Source organism: Puma concolor, chromosome C2 (genome assembly GCF_028749965.1).
Source record: "Puma concolor isolate L17-30 chromosome C2, mPumCon1.1.hap2, whole genome shotgun sequence".
Classification (NCBI taxonomy): Eukaryota; Metazoa; Chordata; class Mammalia; order Carnivora; family Felidae; genus Puma; species Puma concolor.
This window is the reverse complement of record NC_141675.1, coordinates 34,268,559-34,285,974: the sequence shown is the minus strand read 5'-3', so window position 1 is coordinate 34,285,974 and position 17,416 is coordinate 34,268,559. Positions and strand designations below refer to the sequence as shown.

The following is a 17,416-nucleotide window of genomic DNA, read 5'->3' as shown; positions in this document are numbered from 1 at the left end:
AGGATAAATGAATGACCCATGGACATTTGCAAGAGACGGGCACAAGGCAAAGTTGTATGTGACACTGGGCATGGCACCACTCACCGGCAGGTTGCAGGCACTCTCCAAGAAAACCACGAGGATGGCAGTTGAAAGGCCACTATGGTCCTACAAGCACACACAGACTCTCACTCACTGGGTGCTGAAGCATTAGGAGACACAGACTGGTTTTGGAGAAGCCTATTCACAGCAGAAGGAAGCTAGCTAGCCAGACCTTGAACTCCAGACAAGCCCTACGATTGCCCACAACCTAGCTTTTTGTTGAGACTGAATCTACAACTGCAGCATGTCAGATTCAAGTCGGACACAGGGGTGGACTTCCTCAGGAACTGGGCTGACCAGCACTGATAGAGCTTTTAAGGATCCCATCTTCCCCGAAGATGGCTGAGCTGCTCCGAGACTGCTGAGAGATCAGGAGCTGCCTGGTGTGGAGCTGAGGCCGAGGAACAGGTTCTGCCGAAGGTGGGGCTGGCTGGATGATTCTGTGAGCAAGATCTGGGGGCTTCATCTCGCCCCCTTCCACAAAGCTCATACAGGGACTGGGCGCCAGCCTCCGCACACCTTTCTGGTAGGGAACGCTGACACCCCACCCTTACCTGGGTGAAAGCTTCCGGGCTGGCGATCAGTGAAAGCCACTCCAGCTGCAGGTGCAGCCGCCCGCTGGTTGTGTCGTTCAGGACAAACCACTGCAGGAGGAGGGGGAGGAGGGGGAGGAGGGAGGAGGGTGAGGAGGGAGGACGGCTCCAGGAAAGGCCCACTGAGATGCTACCAACCCTCTTCAAGCAGTTCAATTCTGGGACCTGGTGGAGCCCTAACAGGGGCTTTAGGGCAAAGATGGCCCAGCCGGGTGGTGTGGGCTCTGGGCTTGAGGGAATGGGAGAGGTGGTTATAGAAGGCCAGAGCACTACACTTTGAGATGGAAACAAGAATGTCCATGGGGGGAGGGGGGGTTGCAGGCTCGACTCTACCTCATCCACCACTCTGTTCGTCATGACATCCCCAAGGCAGATCTGCAGGCTGGAACACACAGGGAGTCGGCTTAGCTCCAAGCAGGCAGGAAGCAGCATATCCGAGGGCGGCCCTCAAGACAGGGGACCTTAGGGGTGCCTGGGTGGCTCAGTTGGTTGAGCATCCAACTCTTGATTTTGGCTCAGGTCATAATCTCACGGTTTGGTTTGTGAGCTTGAGCCCCACGTCAGGCACAGCAGACAGCATGGAGCCAGCTTGGGATTTTCTCTCTCCCTCTCTCTGCACCACCCCCCCTTCTCTTGCTCTCTCTCTCTCTCTCAAAATACGTAATGTAAAAAAATGGTTTATAATCTCTGAGGAAAAAAAAGACGGGATCTTATTCATCTCAAGGCACCAGTGGTAAAGCGCTTGCCGCTCAAGCAAATGAAGGCCAGTCAGCAGGTGGCTCCAATCCCCAGAAGAGAACATGAGCAGAGGCTGCTGGGCACACTGGCTCTGGATTCCCCAGTGACAGTACTATGGGCATTTTGAACAGGATGATTCTTCTTTGTGAAAAACTGCCCATGCGTTGCATGGGTTTAGCTCCCCGATCCTGTGTCCTCTAAACACCCGCAGCACCGCCTCCCACAGTCATCATTAACGACCCCCAGGGCCCATCCATTTCCAACACTGCCCCAGGTGCGCCCTCCAGGGGATAAGTCTGGTTGGCATGTGTATGACAGGAGGTGACGGAGACCTAACCTGACTGCAGCCCAAACACAAGACCCTGATAGCCAGGGGGAGGGGGGTGGAGATTAAGTCTGTGTGACTGTTAGAAATGTGCTTGAGCTCAGCACACGCTAGAAATCAGTAACATGCAGCATGAACTACAAGCCACACTTCTCATCTGCAACAACACAAAAACTGCAGCTTTTTCCATTAAGAAGAGAAGGAAAAGAACATCTGGTGGGGAGCTGTTTCTTAGGGTGGCAGATGGCACCCCTCCCACTTTGTTTTGTTGCTTTTAAAATTACATGCTCGTGGAAACCAGCTAAACAATACAGGAGCAAGAAAGATTTGGGTGGAACTCTCTTTTCTGCCTCCTCATCCCAGGCTCCCTGAGGCGAGCGGTGTGAGCAGTCTGCTGTGTGTCTCCTGTGCCCTTCTCTGTGCTCACACATACATACTCCGGGGTCCTCCCTGGAGACATGAAACCGCACAGGCCACACCCGGCTCCCGCCCCTTCCCCCCTCCTCACCCCTCCAACCAAGTCTTCCAGCTCAACACAGACAGACCCTGCTCATCGTTTTTAAAAGCTGCAGAATATTCTGTAGTTTGGCAATGGCAAATCTATTCAAACACTCGACCAATATCCTCTGAGGCTGGACATTTGTGTTTCCAGCCACCACAGTTCTGCTCATTGCAGAGCACCCCACGTATAATGCTCTGACTTTATGGGAGATTCCTGGAATTGGGGCTGCTGGGCCAAAAGACATGTAAGTCTGAAGTTTTGATGGCCAGCCCCAGCCCCACCATCTCAGTCCCCCCACAGCCCTGAGCTTGGGTTCTGCCCCAGAGCGAGAGGCCAGGACTCCTTGGCACTGGGAACCTGACCATCCACGCCGGCCCCGTCCCTGCACCTGCTCTGAACAGAGAGTCTAGCTACCACACCAGGACTGCAGGACGCAGAGCCCATGGGACACAAACCTTGGGGCCCTCTGCATCCCCGTAGTCCAGCTCAGGGCTGGGCACTCAGGAGACACCTAGGAAGGAGGTTAGTAGCAGGAACGTGGAATGACAGAGCAGGCTGCCTAACACAGTCACTGTGTCAGGTGACTGCGTGCTGGAGGCGAGGGTGCTGTGGCCCGAGGCCTGGCCCAGTGCTCCTGCGCCCAGCTCAGCCCTCCTCCTCACCTGCCCAGGAAGTCGTCCCTGTCGGGATCCTCGTCATACAGGTCCACCTCCAGGTCCTGCCCAGGGACTTCGTACACTATAAACTGGAACAAAAGATAGGATACTTGATCTGCAGGCCGCAACAGCTGATGAAGCCGACCTCAAGCATGACCCAGGGAGAGCCCAAGTCCAGCCCCACCACCTGCCAGCTCAGAGCCCTGGGCAGTTTCCTGCCTTCAAAGCCTCTGGAGAACCCCACCTGTAAGAAGGGAGTGATGTCCTCCCCTGCGGGATGGGGAGGACGGGGGTCGGTGCTCAGGGGACAACGGCTGCTGTGTGTTCTGCATGGGGCTCGCAGCTTCTGGAGCACTTCATAGGCTGTGGGTGCTACCTTCAGGTAGTAGGGATTGTGGGTGAATTTAAGAACTTTAAGCTCCTGGTGTGAGGCTCTGGCAGCAGGGGAGGCTGGGAGGATTGGGGCAGAACTGACTCAGGTTCTTTTACTTTGATTTGAAAAATTCCAATAAATCTGACCGTGATGGGGAAGGGAGGTGGGAATTCATTTATGAGCTGTTCCTCCAGCAGGGCCACGGCAGCCCACCTCTGAAGCCTGATGGATGTGGGAAGGAGGAGTGATGCAGGCCACCCTGCGTGTCCCCAAGGCTGCTCCTCCGGCCCAGTGTTGCCACATGGGTGTGTGAGGCCCTCCCTTGTTTGCACCCAGCATGACCCAGTGTGGAGCCCGGAGGGCATCAAAAGTAGCTGAGGAGACCCTCACCTCAAATACCTCATTCCAGGTGGGGTTCAGGTTCTTGTAGATGGTCCTGCTCCGGAAATGCTGTAGGCCAATGCTCACCTTGGCGTAGGGGTCTGACTTGCCTCGGATCCCCAGGAAGTTGTCCTTCTGAGCCAGCTTCTCTGCTTCCAGCAAGTGGACTCTGATCACTCCCTGGAAAATGCCCCAGCCCAGGGCTCACAGCTGCTTTCTGGGCTGTGCCCGCCCCCAAGGCCCACAGCATCAGGGCCAAAGCCATCAGACATCATCCCAGCCCCGTCTCAGTGTCTCTGTGGTTTAGATGGGAGACAAGCCAGATATGGCAGTTTCCTTGCCAAAGCCACGCAGCAAGTGATGGCAGGGCCCAGGGCTCTGTCCACTCATCACCATGTCCTGCCCCCATTCCTGGCCTTCAACCTGCCATGTGAATGGCTTGTTCAGCCGCAGCTATTTCCTCCTATGCTGACGACCACCATCGGAGGAGGCTGCCTCCTGGATTCCCCCTCTCTAGAGGGGAACAAAGTTCTAGTCATTTCCTCCTGAGGCCCAGGTGTACACACCCCCGTGGGCACTGCGTGCGGCTGGCAGTGTGCTCATAAAGGCCCCACACTCTGGGCTTTGTCCTCAGACAGAATGGATCGCAAGAATTAGGAAGTACACTTCACGGGGCCAGGAGGCCTCCTGCCTAGAACTGTGTTTTTAAGTATCAGTAGATACATGTACACTTAGGATGAGCACTAAGTACCGTATAGAACTGCTGGGTCACGATATTGTACACCTGAAACTAACACAACACTGTATGTTACCTGTATTGGAATTAAAATAAAAAAACAGCGACAGATACACAGGCATTTACCCTTTGACCCAGCAATCCCACGTCTAGCCCTAAAAGTATACTGCCAAAACTCAAAAAAGACACGTCCAAGGCTATTCGTGACAGTGCTATTTGTAATAGCGAGAGATCAACACAGCCCATTCAATAACCCCCTGCACACACACACTATGGAGTACTGGGCCGCCGTAAGCAGGAAAGAGTTAGGGCCCTGTCTACCCTGTCACGGAGCGGTGTCCATGACATACGGAGTGATAAAAGCAAGGTGGAGAAAACTAGGTTGCTGCCATCCATCAAAAAAGGGGAATATGACCATCATCAGATATGCACACACAACCATATCTGCAATATATCTGCAGCTGCTCATTTTAGAAAACCAGCAATGAACAGTGGAAGGATAAACCATTACTTAAGGGGGATGGTGGAGGTCAGGTGCAGGGAAGAAAGGATCGAAACCAGACCCCTTAAGATAGAATCCGTTTTTTATGTTGGACTTCGGAAGATTGCAAATATCTTACATGACTGTAAAAGGAAGTTACGATAAAAATTCAGCCCTAAAAATAGAAAATGGAATGAAACCAATGTAAATGTTCACGGCCAGTTGTCGCAAACACGCAGAAAGAACTATTCCAAGTGAGTTTAAATGGTAGCAACTTTCCAGGACCTCTCGAGGGGGATATCCCCTGAGGGCAGATTGTTTTCAGTAACAGAGGTGTAGGTGATGGGGTTGTTTGTTATTCTAAGTTGGCCAAACTCAGCCTGGGGAGGCTGAGAGGATGTATGTTCTGCCGCCCTGCTCACCCTGGGCCTCACCCCGGTGCAGCCAGAGCAAGCCGATGCCTCTTACCTGGTGCTGGTGGAGAAATGGGCATGCACCCCTCTCCCGCAGCCCTGAAGGGCACCTTCTGTAGGGAGGCCATGTGGCTGTCCTCAGGGGCCTCCCAAGGAAGGCCCAGGATGTGGGGGGTAGGGGCAGTGGGACTGAGCACACAGGAAGGCCCACGTCCTGGCTCAACTGAATGTTCTTCCCAGTGTACCCCAAGGATTCTTTCCACCACCAAATAATGGAGTCGGGGGAGTCTTGTGTCCCTGAAGGGAGGATGGGAATCTCCTAGAGTTTCCTGGGGGCAGGGGTGACTGCCCATAGCCCCCAACCCATGCTGCACAGGTAGGGGGTGGTGAGGGGGGACCAGCATCCAGGAAGGAATGCCACCTGGGTTCCGCCCCTCCCTAGATGGGTGGCTTTGGGCAAGTCAGTCAGTCTTCCAATGCTCGGTCCTCGCCCGATCAAACAAAGATGCCGTGCTCTCACAGGGCAGAGACAAGGCTTACCAACTGAGAATGCGTTCCCTCCTCCAGCCTGAGAGTCCCTCAGCTCTGGGCCCAGTGCTCTGTGGCCAGTGCAGGTACTCACGCAGGGCAGAGGAAAGAGCAGGTTGGTCACATCCAGCCCCTTCTTCACAGGCACAGTCACGCGGTTGGGCAGTACCAGGTGGGCGGCGATGAGGTCCTCCAGCAGGCTGTCTGACACCTCGCTGGGGACAGTGGGCAAGACCAGCTGTAAAGGCCGCACACCCCTCCACCCGTCATCCCCAGAGCTCAAACCAGGAGCAGAGCGTGGTGGGGTGGGCCCTGCCCAACAGGGAACATCCCTGTCCCCAGCCTGCCTGGCTGGTGGGGGTGGGGGAAGATGCCAGGTTTGCATTTTGACAGCCCCTGACCACCACCCTCTCAATCCCGCTCTGTTCTCTGAGGCATCCCAGCGTGGTAGCTAAGGGATGGCCTGGAGCCTGTGTGCAAATCTCGGCTCCACTACCCATGAGCTCTGTGACCTTGGGTAAGTCGATCACCTCTCTGGACCTGTTTCTTCATCTCAGAGAACAGCACCTGGCGCACAGTAAGTGCTAGCTAAGTGTTTGCTCCCGTAGCTCTTCTACTGGCTGACATCCCATCAGAGTTCTCTGCTCACTGCCTGACTCCCTCTCCCCAGCAGAGGAGCAGGGACAGCACCTGGAACAGGCCTGGCACGCAGAGCGGGTGCTCAGGAAATATCTGTTGAATGAAACAATGCGCCACTGGATTCTCTGCATCCAGGGCGCCGGGAGCAGTGGGATCGTCCCCAGGGAGCGAGCCAGTGGTCCTCCCCACAGGCCAGGTTGCTGCCTGAGCCCGGGGAGCCTGCTGGTGCTTGCCCTGGCCAGTCCAAATGTCCCTGATGCCTGGGGACACGTGTCCACATGGGCCTGGAGCCCTCCCTTCCTCCTCCCAGGGGGCCTGAGGCTCTGAGTGCGGCCCTGCCACGGCCAGTCCCAGGAAGGGACGTAGAAGAACCAGGCTCCCCTTTCACTGAGGAAGAGCCCAGAGAAGTCACACAGTTGCTGAACAACAGAGCCAGAGAGCCTGTGCTCTCTCATTAGCCCACACAGCCTCCCCCAGGACATCTCCTGTGGCCAGTGTGTGCCCGTGCGTTTGAGCATGCATGTGTGCGTGTGTGTGTGTGTGCGTGCGTGCGTGTGTGTGTTTTCTAGGTGCAGTGCCTGTCCACATAGGCCAAGCAACACTGTTAGCCTCCTGGTCCCACTCCAAACACACCAACACATTTCCCCCCAGGGCAGGGACAGCTTGGTGCCACCCCGCTCCTCACACAGGAACCAGGAGGGAGGGCACAGCCGAGGTGCAGCTCCAGTCACCAGATGCCCGTCTCTGAAGGGCCTCACTCTTGGGATCTGCCTGGCAGCTCTTACAGTGCACTCACTTGATTCCTGGAGCATCCAGCAGGTTGGTCAGGCCTGTCCAGTTGATCTGCAGGTGCTGCAGGGGCAGAGGGAGGCTGTTAGGCTGGAAGAAGCCAGAAGCCCAGGGCTGGGTCCCTCTGCCAAGCGCCTCACACCTGCCAGCCCAGGGAGTCCAGCCTGCTGGTGGTGGTGGGACCTCTGCAGGGGCGTCAGGCAGGTGAGGGCACCTCTAGTCTTGCTTAGGCCTCGGCTTGGGTGGCTGGGGCCACGAGGCCCGCTGCTCTCCTGCCAGGACCACACGGGACAGCAGGGCACACGGCCACAGGCCGGCCTGGACTGAGAGGTCTGGGTTACACTGTCTCCACCTCGGTCCCCATGTGTGACCTCGGCAAGCCACTCTCCCGAATGTTTCCTGGTCTCGGGGAGAGCAGAGCCGAGCACCTCAGGCTGCCTTAGATGACATGAGACGAGCCGTTGGAGCAGCCAGTCTCCCCAGCCTTCGGCAGTTCCATTCTGGGACTCAGACCAGCTCCTGGGGCCCAGCAGGCGAGTGCTTTCTCACAGGGAACCGCAGGCCCGCGTCTTTCCCTGGGACTTACTGGCTTCTGAAGGAAGAACACGGTCACGGCTCCCACGAAGGGCTTGTCCACCAGGAGGGGCTCCAGGATGATCCGCAGCGTGCCCTGCAACTGGGTGGGCACAGGGGGCCGGTGTGGGACCTCAGCCCCCCTCCCCCCTGCACCTGCTGCGCTCTGCCGAGGCCACCCCCAAACGTCAGGGCCACCTGCTGTTCCAGTAGGGACCACACTTGGGAAACAGAAACCTGCACACAGCTGCCACGCCTCTGCCGGCTACCAGGGGCCCCGAGCTAGCCACCACTGCCTTCCACGGGTGCGGAGGGCAATTTACTTTACCTCTTGCCCACGTTTCAGGCCAGCCCAGCCAGCGGGGACCCAGCTCCCGTATTACTCCTCTACCACAAGAGATCTCCACCTCCTCCTCCAACCGCGTCATTTCTAAGCACTGGTTCTGCATCACTCCATGAACAGAACCTTTCCCTTCCCTGGGCAGCTGATGTCGCCCTGGGGGGACTGTACAGAGGCAGGTGTGGGGCCATGGGGCCAAGCAGCAGGTTAATAAGGCCTAGACACCTCTTCACGGCCAGGCGACCTCAGGCCTGGAGTCCCTTGATCATCGTCAGCCTGTATTTGGTGTCTGCACCTTTTCTGCAGCCTGCTCCAACATGAGCCCACTTCCCCCTGCCCAGCCTCCCACCCCAGGGGCAGGAATGGGGGGTGGGCAGTCCCACCAGGCTCCACGTACCTGGATCCCGTTCACGCCAGCCTGTATCTTCTGCAGCTCTGCACTGATCTCACAGTCCCCGATGTAGCTGAAAGTGGGGAGGGACGAAGGGCAGGTACACCACTCAGAGAGATCAGGAAGCTTGCCCAGCACCACACAGCCCAAGTCCAGGCAGCCAGCCACCAAGCCTGAGCCCTGTGTCACCTGGATATGGCCTCCCTAAAAGCCTTAGCCTTTCTCAGCTCTGCAAAAATACCGACGTGAGCCCAGACCCTGGGAGGCAGCTGCACGGGTCCTTTCACCCAGGTGCCTCATGAATATCCTCCCTACCTCTGCCCACAAGGGCGGTGACTGTGGTCACCACTTTGCCCCATGACACCCCGAAGATGTGAAGGGGGGGCTCTCGATGAACATACTACCCAGTCCTCCGCTACTGCTGTGTGCCTGCCCCATCCCTGTTCAGGTCTCTTCCCCAAGGACACAGGAACCTGAGTCTAGCTGGCAGCACTTACCAAGTAATGGGCACAGGGAGCCCAGATGGGCGCCTTGGAGGGTAAGGATCATAGGACTCTGTCAAAGGGTCCTCTAAGGGGATAGAGAGCAGGGAGGCTTTAAATATCTGCAGGACAGGCAGAGAAGCTGGGTATCACAGAAATGTTGAGTACCCTCTGAAGAGGAGGGGTTGGGGGGGGGGGACCTGTCTGAGCTGACTGAGAAGCTGAGTGCCAGATGACCCTGATGTGCTTCAACTATTCATGCAAGGATCCTGTGGCGGAGCTTTGGAGCCAAGAGTGACCAACAGCCAACATCATCCCAACACACTTGAGATCAGCCCTCAAATGGGGATGGGTGTTCCCAGAGTTGACTCTTGTCTTCCCAATATGCTCTCGGTGCCAGCCTCTGGGCTAAGGACAGGAAATGAGGAACTGGAGAGGAATGGCAACAATCTGGAACTTTAGGAGTTGATCCTTGGTCCTTTAAAGCACAGTTCAGATCTCACCACCTCCAGGAAGACTTCCTGGATTGAATGTCCCTTCTCTCAGACTCAAGCCTGCTACAAACATCATTCCAAAGAGGCTCCTTTGCCCAACCCACTGAACTAGTCACTCATGTGTCTTTGCATCCTTGTTTTCCTGAGGTGCCACGACTCCAGTTCTCCCACAGATTTCTCACAGCCTGTGCTCAGAGCTCCCTGGACTTTACCACAAGTCCCCCTATCTTCTTGCCATACTTGCTCCCTCTTTCTACATCCTCTTTAAGGCAGCTGGTCTGACCCTCCAGGTGACTAGCCCTGACTTCCAAGAAAGTTCTGCTGTCTGGGCCTTGGCACCCGGAGCATGCTTGGTGCCTAGTCTTATGGGAGGAGCTGGGCCTGGGCTGAGGGTCAAACAGCTGTGGCTTCCCTGGGACCATCCATTACTCCTGATAGTCTGCCCTGCTCCAGCCCAAGGTGGTGTAGGTATGTCTGTTGTAAGGCACTTTCACACCCCAAATTCGAGTGTAACTATGCTACTCTGTCCTCAAACTGACTGTTCTCAGACAGGGTTCCCCTGTGCCCTACACCCGGCCCACAAAGGCAAGAGGGCTCACCATATCTGCAGGTCCAGGACCACCTGCCTTCGGTTGCGCTTGTTAGTGTGTGCCTTGACGCCGTTGACCCTGGGGCACTGGAAGAGAGGCCAGAGGGCTAGGTCAGCAGGGATCTGGCAGCAAGGGATGGCTGCTGGCCCCTCGCCCAGCACCAGGCTTTGTCCCCAACAACCAAGGTGGCCTCTGCATTCCTGGGATGAGGCACAAACAGAAATTCACGCCGCTGCCTCTGTCTGTCCTGGGCATTGTGATACTTCCCTCCCTAGAACGCACACCCTTTCTTCTCTCTCTTAGCGCAGGTATTTACGGAGTACCTGCTCTGTGCCAGGCACTGGACAGGGGAGAAGGCCAGGAGCAAGACGGGCTGAGCCTGCCCTCATGGGTTGGAAGCCCAGCAGAGGAGACAGTGGCAGGGGAGGGTGTGATGAGATTCAGCCCCTTGCTATCACATGGGGATCTGGAGATTTCAGGAGCAACCTCCCCTGGTGTGGGCAGAAGTTAGTGAAGGCTTCCTGGAGGAGGAGGCATTTAAACAGTTCTGGCCAATGAGTAGGAGTTGGCCACCCAAGGGCAAGGGAAAAGGGCAGGATCCCTGGCTGTGGGATCTGACCCTAGAAATTAAAGTGCCCTGCCCTTGACCCACCCACCATGACCCAGGGTCACGGTCCCCCAGCCTCTGGGGCTGAGGGCTGAGCTGCTAAGTAATGCCTCCTACCCCGGGTCTCTTCGCCTTCTGTTAGGAAGCTAATGGGCACTGGAATGGGGGTCTGGTTATTATTTATGAAGAATAAAAAGTAAGTATCATTTGAATTTGAGTTATAGTCATGCTGAAGTAGTGAGGGTTGAAGTTCACTAATGTTTGCAATCTAGTTTGAAATGCATTTTAAAAAAAGATGATGAGGTGGGGCACTGGGGTGGCTCAGTCGGTTAAGCGTCTGACTTTGGCTCAGGTCATGATCCCGTGCTTTGTGGGTTCGAGCCCCGCGTCGGGCTCTGTGCTGACAGCTCGGAGCCCGGAGCCTGCTTCGGATTCTGTGTCTCCCTCTCCCTCTCCGCCCCTCCCCCACTTGCACTCTGTCTCTCTCACTCTCTCTCAAAAATAAATGTTAAAAAAAAGTTTTTTAAAGATGATGAGGAAAAATAGATGCATGGATATGTGCTAAAGCAAATACAGCAACAGGTTAGCAGTTGTTTGATCCAGATGGCTCATGGCATGATACTCTCATGTCTTCTGTATGCTGGAGATTTTTCACAATGAAATGTTGGAGAAAAAAAATTCAGTCAACCACACTAGAGGATATTCCATTATCTTTCTGTTCTCCCCTTAGAAAGTGCCATTTACAAATGCACTGTCACATGAAAAGCCTATCCAAGAGAATGGAACCAAAAATGCAGGGGAAAAAGTATTAATAGGGACATCTCGAGTGGTTTAATTAAAATTATTATGTAGTCTTTCCAGTTTGTGATATGTGTGGTAGGTCAGCTTGTTTAAATATTACATAGTTTGCTGTGGTTTATTTTGCCATTCTTTCTCATATTTATTTAATATGTATTTCTGTCCTGATTTTATATTTTTGTTTTTTGTTTTTTTTGAGAGAGCGAGAGCACGCATGTGAGCAGCAGAGGGAGAGAATGAATCTTAAGCAGGCTCCATGCCCATCATGAAGCTGGACACAGGGCTCCATCTCACGCCCCTGAGATTATGACCTGAGCTGAAATCAAAAGTTGGACGCTTAACCGACTGAGCCACCTGGGCGCCCCATGTTCTTTTTCTTTCCTGTAGAAGCTTCAGGCCGCGTCCACCCTGGCCTCCAGGGCCTTCGTATTAAAGACCCAGAAAAGCCAGTGGAAGACTGGGGAGCAGGGCGGGGCACTGTAACGGACTTCCCACAGCCTGGAGCCTCTACGCCTGCTTCTGTTGTGACAAGGGACGACTTCCCAGCAGCATCACATCCCACAGGCATCGGGCTCTGCGGTAAACACAGCAGTCTGCCGGCTCCTTAGCTCTTAGCCTGCTGAATCCTTCAAATGCCAACTCAGACATCACCCACTCCCGGCAGCCTTCCCTGACTACCCCATTCCCCTCCACTCCTGAATTCATGCATTCCTCTACCATTGTGCGTACTCGGCCCTGTTGAGGTCCACCAGTTTATACGTCCGCCTCACACAGGACAGTGACCTTTCTGAAGGCAGGCACATAGCCACGCCCATTTCTGTCTATGGTGTCTCACTCACAGCCATGTTCCATAAAGTCTACATGAACGAACCAGGGAATGGACAAATGAACCAACAGATGCTGGGACAAGCCAGTCCTGGCTGAGTCCGAGTGGCATAAACCAGAATCTCCAGGGCTCAGGTGGCTAGCGGGGCAGAGTTGGGACACGCCCTGGGGCAGGCAGACGGCTCTCAGCAGGCTGGCCTGCACTCTGGCACCTGCCTGCCCCACAGCAGACCACATGCTGGGGCCTCTGATTTCCCCAGTGATGGACATCACAGCAGTTCTCTGCCTGGAGGATGCTTTTTTTTTTTTTTTTTTTAAGTCAACTCTACACCCAACATGGACCTCAAACCCATGACCCCAAGATCAAGAGTCATGTGCTCCATCGACGGAGCCAGCCCGCCAGGGGCTCCTGGGGATGAATTTTCAAACAGCAAAAATAAGACTCACAGCAGTGGGGCACTTTAGGGCAGCAGGAACGGGGCACGAGGGTGGACTAGGAAGCTGTCAAGAATAAGGACCTGATGGGGGCACCTGGGTGGCGCAGTCGGTTGAGCGTCCGACTTCAGCCAGGTCACGATCTCGCGGCCCGTGAGTTCGAGCCCCCCGTCAGGCTCTGGGCTGATGGCTCAGAACCTGGAGCCTGTTTCCGATTCTGTGTCTCCCTCTCTCTCTGCCCCTCCCCCGTTCATGCTCTGTCTCTCTCTGTCCCAAAAATAAATAAATGTTGAAAAAAAAAATTTAAAAAAAAAAAAAAAAAGAATAAGGACCTGATGTTGGGTATGTCAGATGCAAACCTCACCTATCCTGGGTCACCTATTATCTTCACAGAACTAGGGTTGGGCTTGTGACACTGCTTGCGAGAACCAATCATCTGGTAGAGAACTATCCACTGTGTTGAGGCACTACCTCTCTCTGTGAAGGTGTGCTCTCCCAAGCTGATGCCTTAGCAAGCATGACTTCTACATCTTTGTATCTGGCTGACCGCCACTGCCTGGCATGTTTCCAAAATTTGGCTGCAGAAAGGTGGACTTATTTCCCATCTTTCCTTTTTGTTCTCTCCGAGCCAGGCTTCCTTAGACCCTGCAGAGACGGTGGGGCCGGGACTCAGGGGTGAGGGGTCTATACCGAGGCTGAGAGGCTGAGAAGGGCAGGTGGCGGCCAGGCCCCCAGCAAGGTCCCCTGGGATGTTCTCAGTCAGGAGCGAGTGACATGGGGCAGGGTCTGGGACAGAGAAAAGGCTGCAGAGCAGATACAGGCTGCCCCTCCTGAGACATCACCCACCTTTTGTCACCCACCTTTTGTCCAAAGTAGAGCTTGGTGAAGGTGAAGGTCTTCAGGTGGATGCTCTTCTCCCGGATCTTGGGCTCGAGTTTCTCCCGGAACTTGTTCTCCATGATCATACTCAGGTAGGGCCAGATCTGAGAGATGATCTGTGACCACAGAAAGAGGCTCTTGGGGGTCAGGTCTGTTTCCCCCACCCAAGACCCAGGGCTACCCAGAGCAACCTGGCCCCGGTGGGGGGGGGGGGCGGGTTCCCATGGCCCTTACACTGCAGCGCCCACAGGCCTGTCTGCCCACCCATCCACGCAACTGTCCGTCCATCTATCCATCAAACATGGCATAACTACAACAGTTGTGCTCACTCTGGCCCAGGCAGTGGGACCCCAAGACTTGCTGCTGTTTTGCAGAACACCACGAAATGGTCACTCAACTTAGTATTATGAAACTTTTGGTTCACTGATAAAATGTAAGCTATCAGAATCAACATTGTGGTGTAACCAGGAAGGAGCAGGTGCCAGAGGCTTAAGGAAAAAGAATCACAGAAGAGAAAGTTAAATTGCTTCCTGTGGATTTAATTTTTTCTAACAATCAAAAAAAGGCCGCCTTGGGCTGATCTCTGCAGAATGACTCATGGCGTGGGTCTGGGAAGTAAGCATGGGACAGGGGAGAGGGAGGGCAGCAGAGAGCGGTCATAGTTTAAAGATGCAGTTCCCATTGCCCAGACCCAGCATCGGAGGAGCCCAAGGCTGAGAGGTTTCAGGGCACCACTGCCTCCATCTCTCTCAGGGGCCCCGTTAGGGCTGGTCCCGTCTTCCTGCCTCACTGCTTTGTTGTCTACTGAGTGCATCCTGAGCATGAAGCTCCACGGGACACACCGGGTGCCCCAGTGTGTGGTTTGTCTACACAGTTGTCTCCCCACCCGTGCCCTGAACTGAGGGTGGGAGCCTCATCCCACAGTCATACGTCCCCAACACCTTGTGTGGGACTCTGCGTGTCAGTGTAAGAAAGAAAGATGTAGCACACGAGGGCACCCATGAAGTAGGGGACACAGGCAGGAGGGACTCCCCTTTGTGGGCACAGAACAAGGTCTGTCCCAGGGGCCCTGGGCCCAGCATTAATCCACAGAAATCTGGTCACTCCTCTGAAAGCAGCAACCTACTTCGTCCAACTTCTACCTGTAGGCTGGGAGCAGTGTTCTTTTTTCCTTTCTTTTTAAATGTTTATTTATTTTTGAAAGAGAGAGAGACCGCGTGAGCAAGCAGGGGAGGGGCAGAGAGAGAGAGGGAGACACAGACTCTGAGGCAGGCTCCAGGCTCTGAGCTGTCAGTACAGAACCCGACGCAGGGCTCAAACCCACAAACCGTGAGATCATGACCTGAGCCAAAGTCGGACACTTAAATGACTGAGCCACCCAGGCACCCCTGCTGGAAACGGTTTTTGATCCACACGGCATTGACATCTTTGGTAACAGAGAACCATCAACTTTTGCTCAAAAACCATCAGGAAGTCTTTTCTTAGACCTAACTTATGTCGTTCCTGCTATGGCTGTTCTAACCAGAACAGAGGCAAGGTTCATATTAGAAAAATTCCTGAGTCAGAATCCTTGAGTGGGTGGGAGAATCCACAAGCTGTCACATTTAGGGGACAGATGTGGGCTGTCCAGATAGGGGCCAGACTCTGTTTCCTCATCTGTAAGAAAGGGCTAGACCCAGAGTTGGAGCCCGGGGGGGCCCCCTGAGGCATCTGGGAGCAGAGCCTGCTGGGAGTTCCCTGAATGATCTAACAGTAGTCACACCAGTGATGACAGTGTTCATGACGTCCCAGGCACTGTGGGGCACTCATTACCTCATTAACCCTCACAGCCTCACAAGGCAGGGGAGGGGGAACCAGCTCTGAGAGGTGAGGCGGCCTGCCCAGGGTTGCAGAGTCAGTGCTGACAGATCTGGGCTGGAGACCAGGTGAAGTGTGGCCATGGCCTTCCCCCCTAGGAAGCACTGATCTTGGCCTCATGGGCCACTGGGGGTGCTGCATTTTTCTCTATACTTCTCTGTGTTTTCTAACATTTCAGCTGTGGCCATGCATTAATTTCACACTAAAATAAATTTTGTTTTCTTTTGTTTTGTTTTAAATAGAATCATTGGTAATGAGAAGATCCCGGAGGGTGGGAAGGGGAAGAAACCGGCAGAAGGCAGCCGGCAGTTACTGCCAGGAGGCCCCTGTCCCTGTGCGTGGCATCGCCGTCGCCCCGCCCCTGGGGTCCCTCAGCCTAGGGCCGCCAGGAGGATGAGGCCTAGAAGAAAGCCAGCCCTGCCGGACCCACCCCGGCCTTACCTTATTGGCCCACTCGACCCGTTCCACATCTGGGAAGTGGATCTAGGGAACAGAAACCCCAAAGGTAAGTTAGACTGAACACCTGCCCATCCCTGAAAACCCAGAAGCGCAGCAGCCGGGCAAGTTCCCGCTCCCACCCCACACACACCTCTGCTCTTCCTCCCCGCCCAGCACCCACTTGGCCAGAGACTCAGCCAGCCCTGTCCCGGAGCGCACCGTCTGGTGCGGCAGGCAACCAGACCGTACCAATGCACGGCCAACACTGACACTACTGGGCTCGGAAGCCCTGCACGCGGGTGTGCGATTCTGTGGCGACTGCTCCTCTCTCCCGCAGCCCCCTCCCCCTCCCAACTGCGCCCTGCAGCCCACAGGCTGGAAGGGCGGGGCTGGAACCCCTTTGCTTGCTTATGCAAATAAGACCTTCCTTCCTGGTGGATACACACAATCCCCACCCGGGCTGGCCCAGGGTACCACCCGACTTCGTTCCTTGCCTTTCCCTCCTCCTTATTCCTTTTTAAATTTTTTTTTTTAATTTTTTTTTTCAACGTTTATTTATTTTTGGGACAGAGAGAGACAGAGCATGAACGGGGGAGGGGCAGAGAGAGAGGGAGACACAGAATCGGAAACAGGCTCCAGGCTCTGAGCCATCAGCCCAGAGCCTGACGCGGGGCTCGAACTCCCGGACCGCGAGATCGTGACCTGGCTGAAGTCGGACGCTTAACCGACTGCGCCACCCAGGCGCCCCACCTCCTTATTCCTTTTAATGCCACAAGTAATCATGGACTCCGGAGAAAAACTAGAAAATACAGCTAAGCAAAAGGAAAAATATTTTATCACAGAATGCCAAGGGACAACCACCGTTAACAGGTTCAGCCTATTGCAGAAACAAGGCTATGTAGTTCCCACAGAAATTGAAGTCACCGTGTGTTTTGGTAGTCTGCTTTTTTCCACCTAGTGTATGTAGGATTGTATTGATTCCTAAGGTAACAACTGCCCGTTTGAAAGCCATTTTCATAGGTAACTGGAGAATGGAAGTGCTCAGCTCCCAGGAGCCCCTCCCCAGCAGGCCAGATCTGTGGTCACATAGGGGAGCTTCCTTCAGGTCACAGCCCCTAGCCACTGTGCCTGCCGGGTGAGCCCTGCCACTTCCTTGGGTCAGGGAGGGAGCTTGGTGGGGTGGTGGGGTGGGGGGGTGGGGGGGTGGGGGCAGGTGAAGCAACAACCCTACTGGCTAACCTTTGCATCACCTGAGGGTGCTTAAGCCCTTCCTCGCAAGAGTCTCAGTCTCTGCCAGTGTCTGAGCTTCTCATAGACCCCCACCCCAACCCCCAAGGTTCTCAGGGACAAAGGGGTAAGACTGTAGTGGTACCTGGCACAAAATAGGGATCAGTAAATGGTAGCAGTGGCTACCATCACTGTCACCAAGTCCTCTGAGCACAAGGCCAACTCAGGATCAGATTCATGGTGGG

General features: G+C 54.9%; 1 protein-coding gene across 4 annotated transcripts in view; it reads right to left on the bottom strand.

Moving 5' to 3' along the window:
• Positions 1-17,416, bottom strand: part of ESYT3 (extended synaptotagmin 3) — a 57,426-nt gene that overhangs the window by 15,780 nt on the left and 24,230 nt on the right. For all 4 annotated transcript variants that reach the window (XM_025913781.2, XM_086674375.1, XM_086674376.1 and 1 more), the window contains exons 2-13: positions 15,948-15,989; positions 13,631-13,765; positions 10,115-10,191; positions 8,546-8,612; positions 7,822-7,911; positions 7,243-7,298; positions 5,902-6,022; positions 3,659-3,829; positions 2,902-2,984; positions 1,008-1,056; positions 636-725; positions 85-147 (exon numbers count right to left, since the gene is read on the bottom strand). In XM_025913781.2, the coding sequence (XP_025769566.1) occupies positions 85-147; positions 636-725; positions 1,008-1,056; positions 2,902-2,984; positions 3,659-3,829; positions 5,902-6,022; positions 7,243-7,298; positions 7,822-7,911; positions 8,546-8,612; positions 10,115-10,191; positions 13,631-13,765; positions 15,948-15,989 (1,044 nt within the window). The remainder of the gene's footprint in view (positions 1-84; positions 148-635; positions 726-1,007; positions 1,057-2,901; positions 2,985-3,658; positions 3,830-5,901; positions 6,023-7,242; positions 7,299-7,821; positions 7,912-8,545; positions 8,613-10,114; positions 10,192-13,630; positions 13,766-15,947; positions 15,990-17,416) is intronic.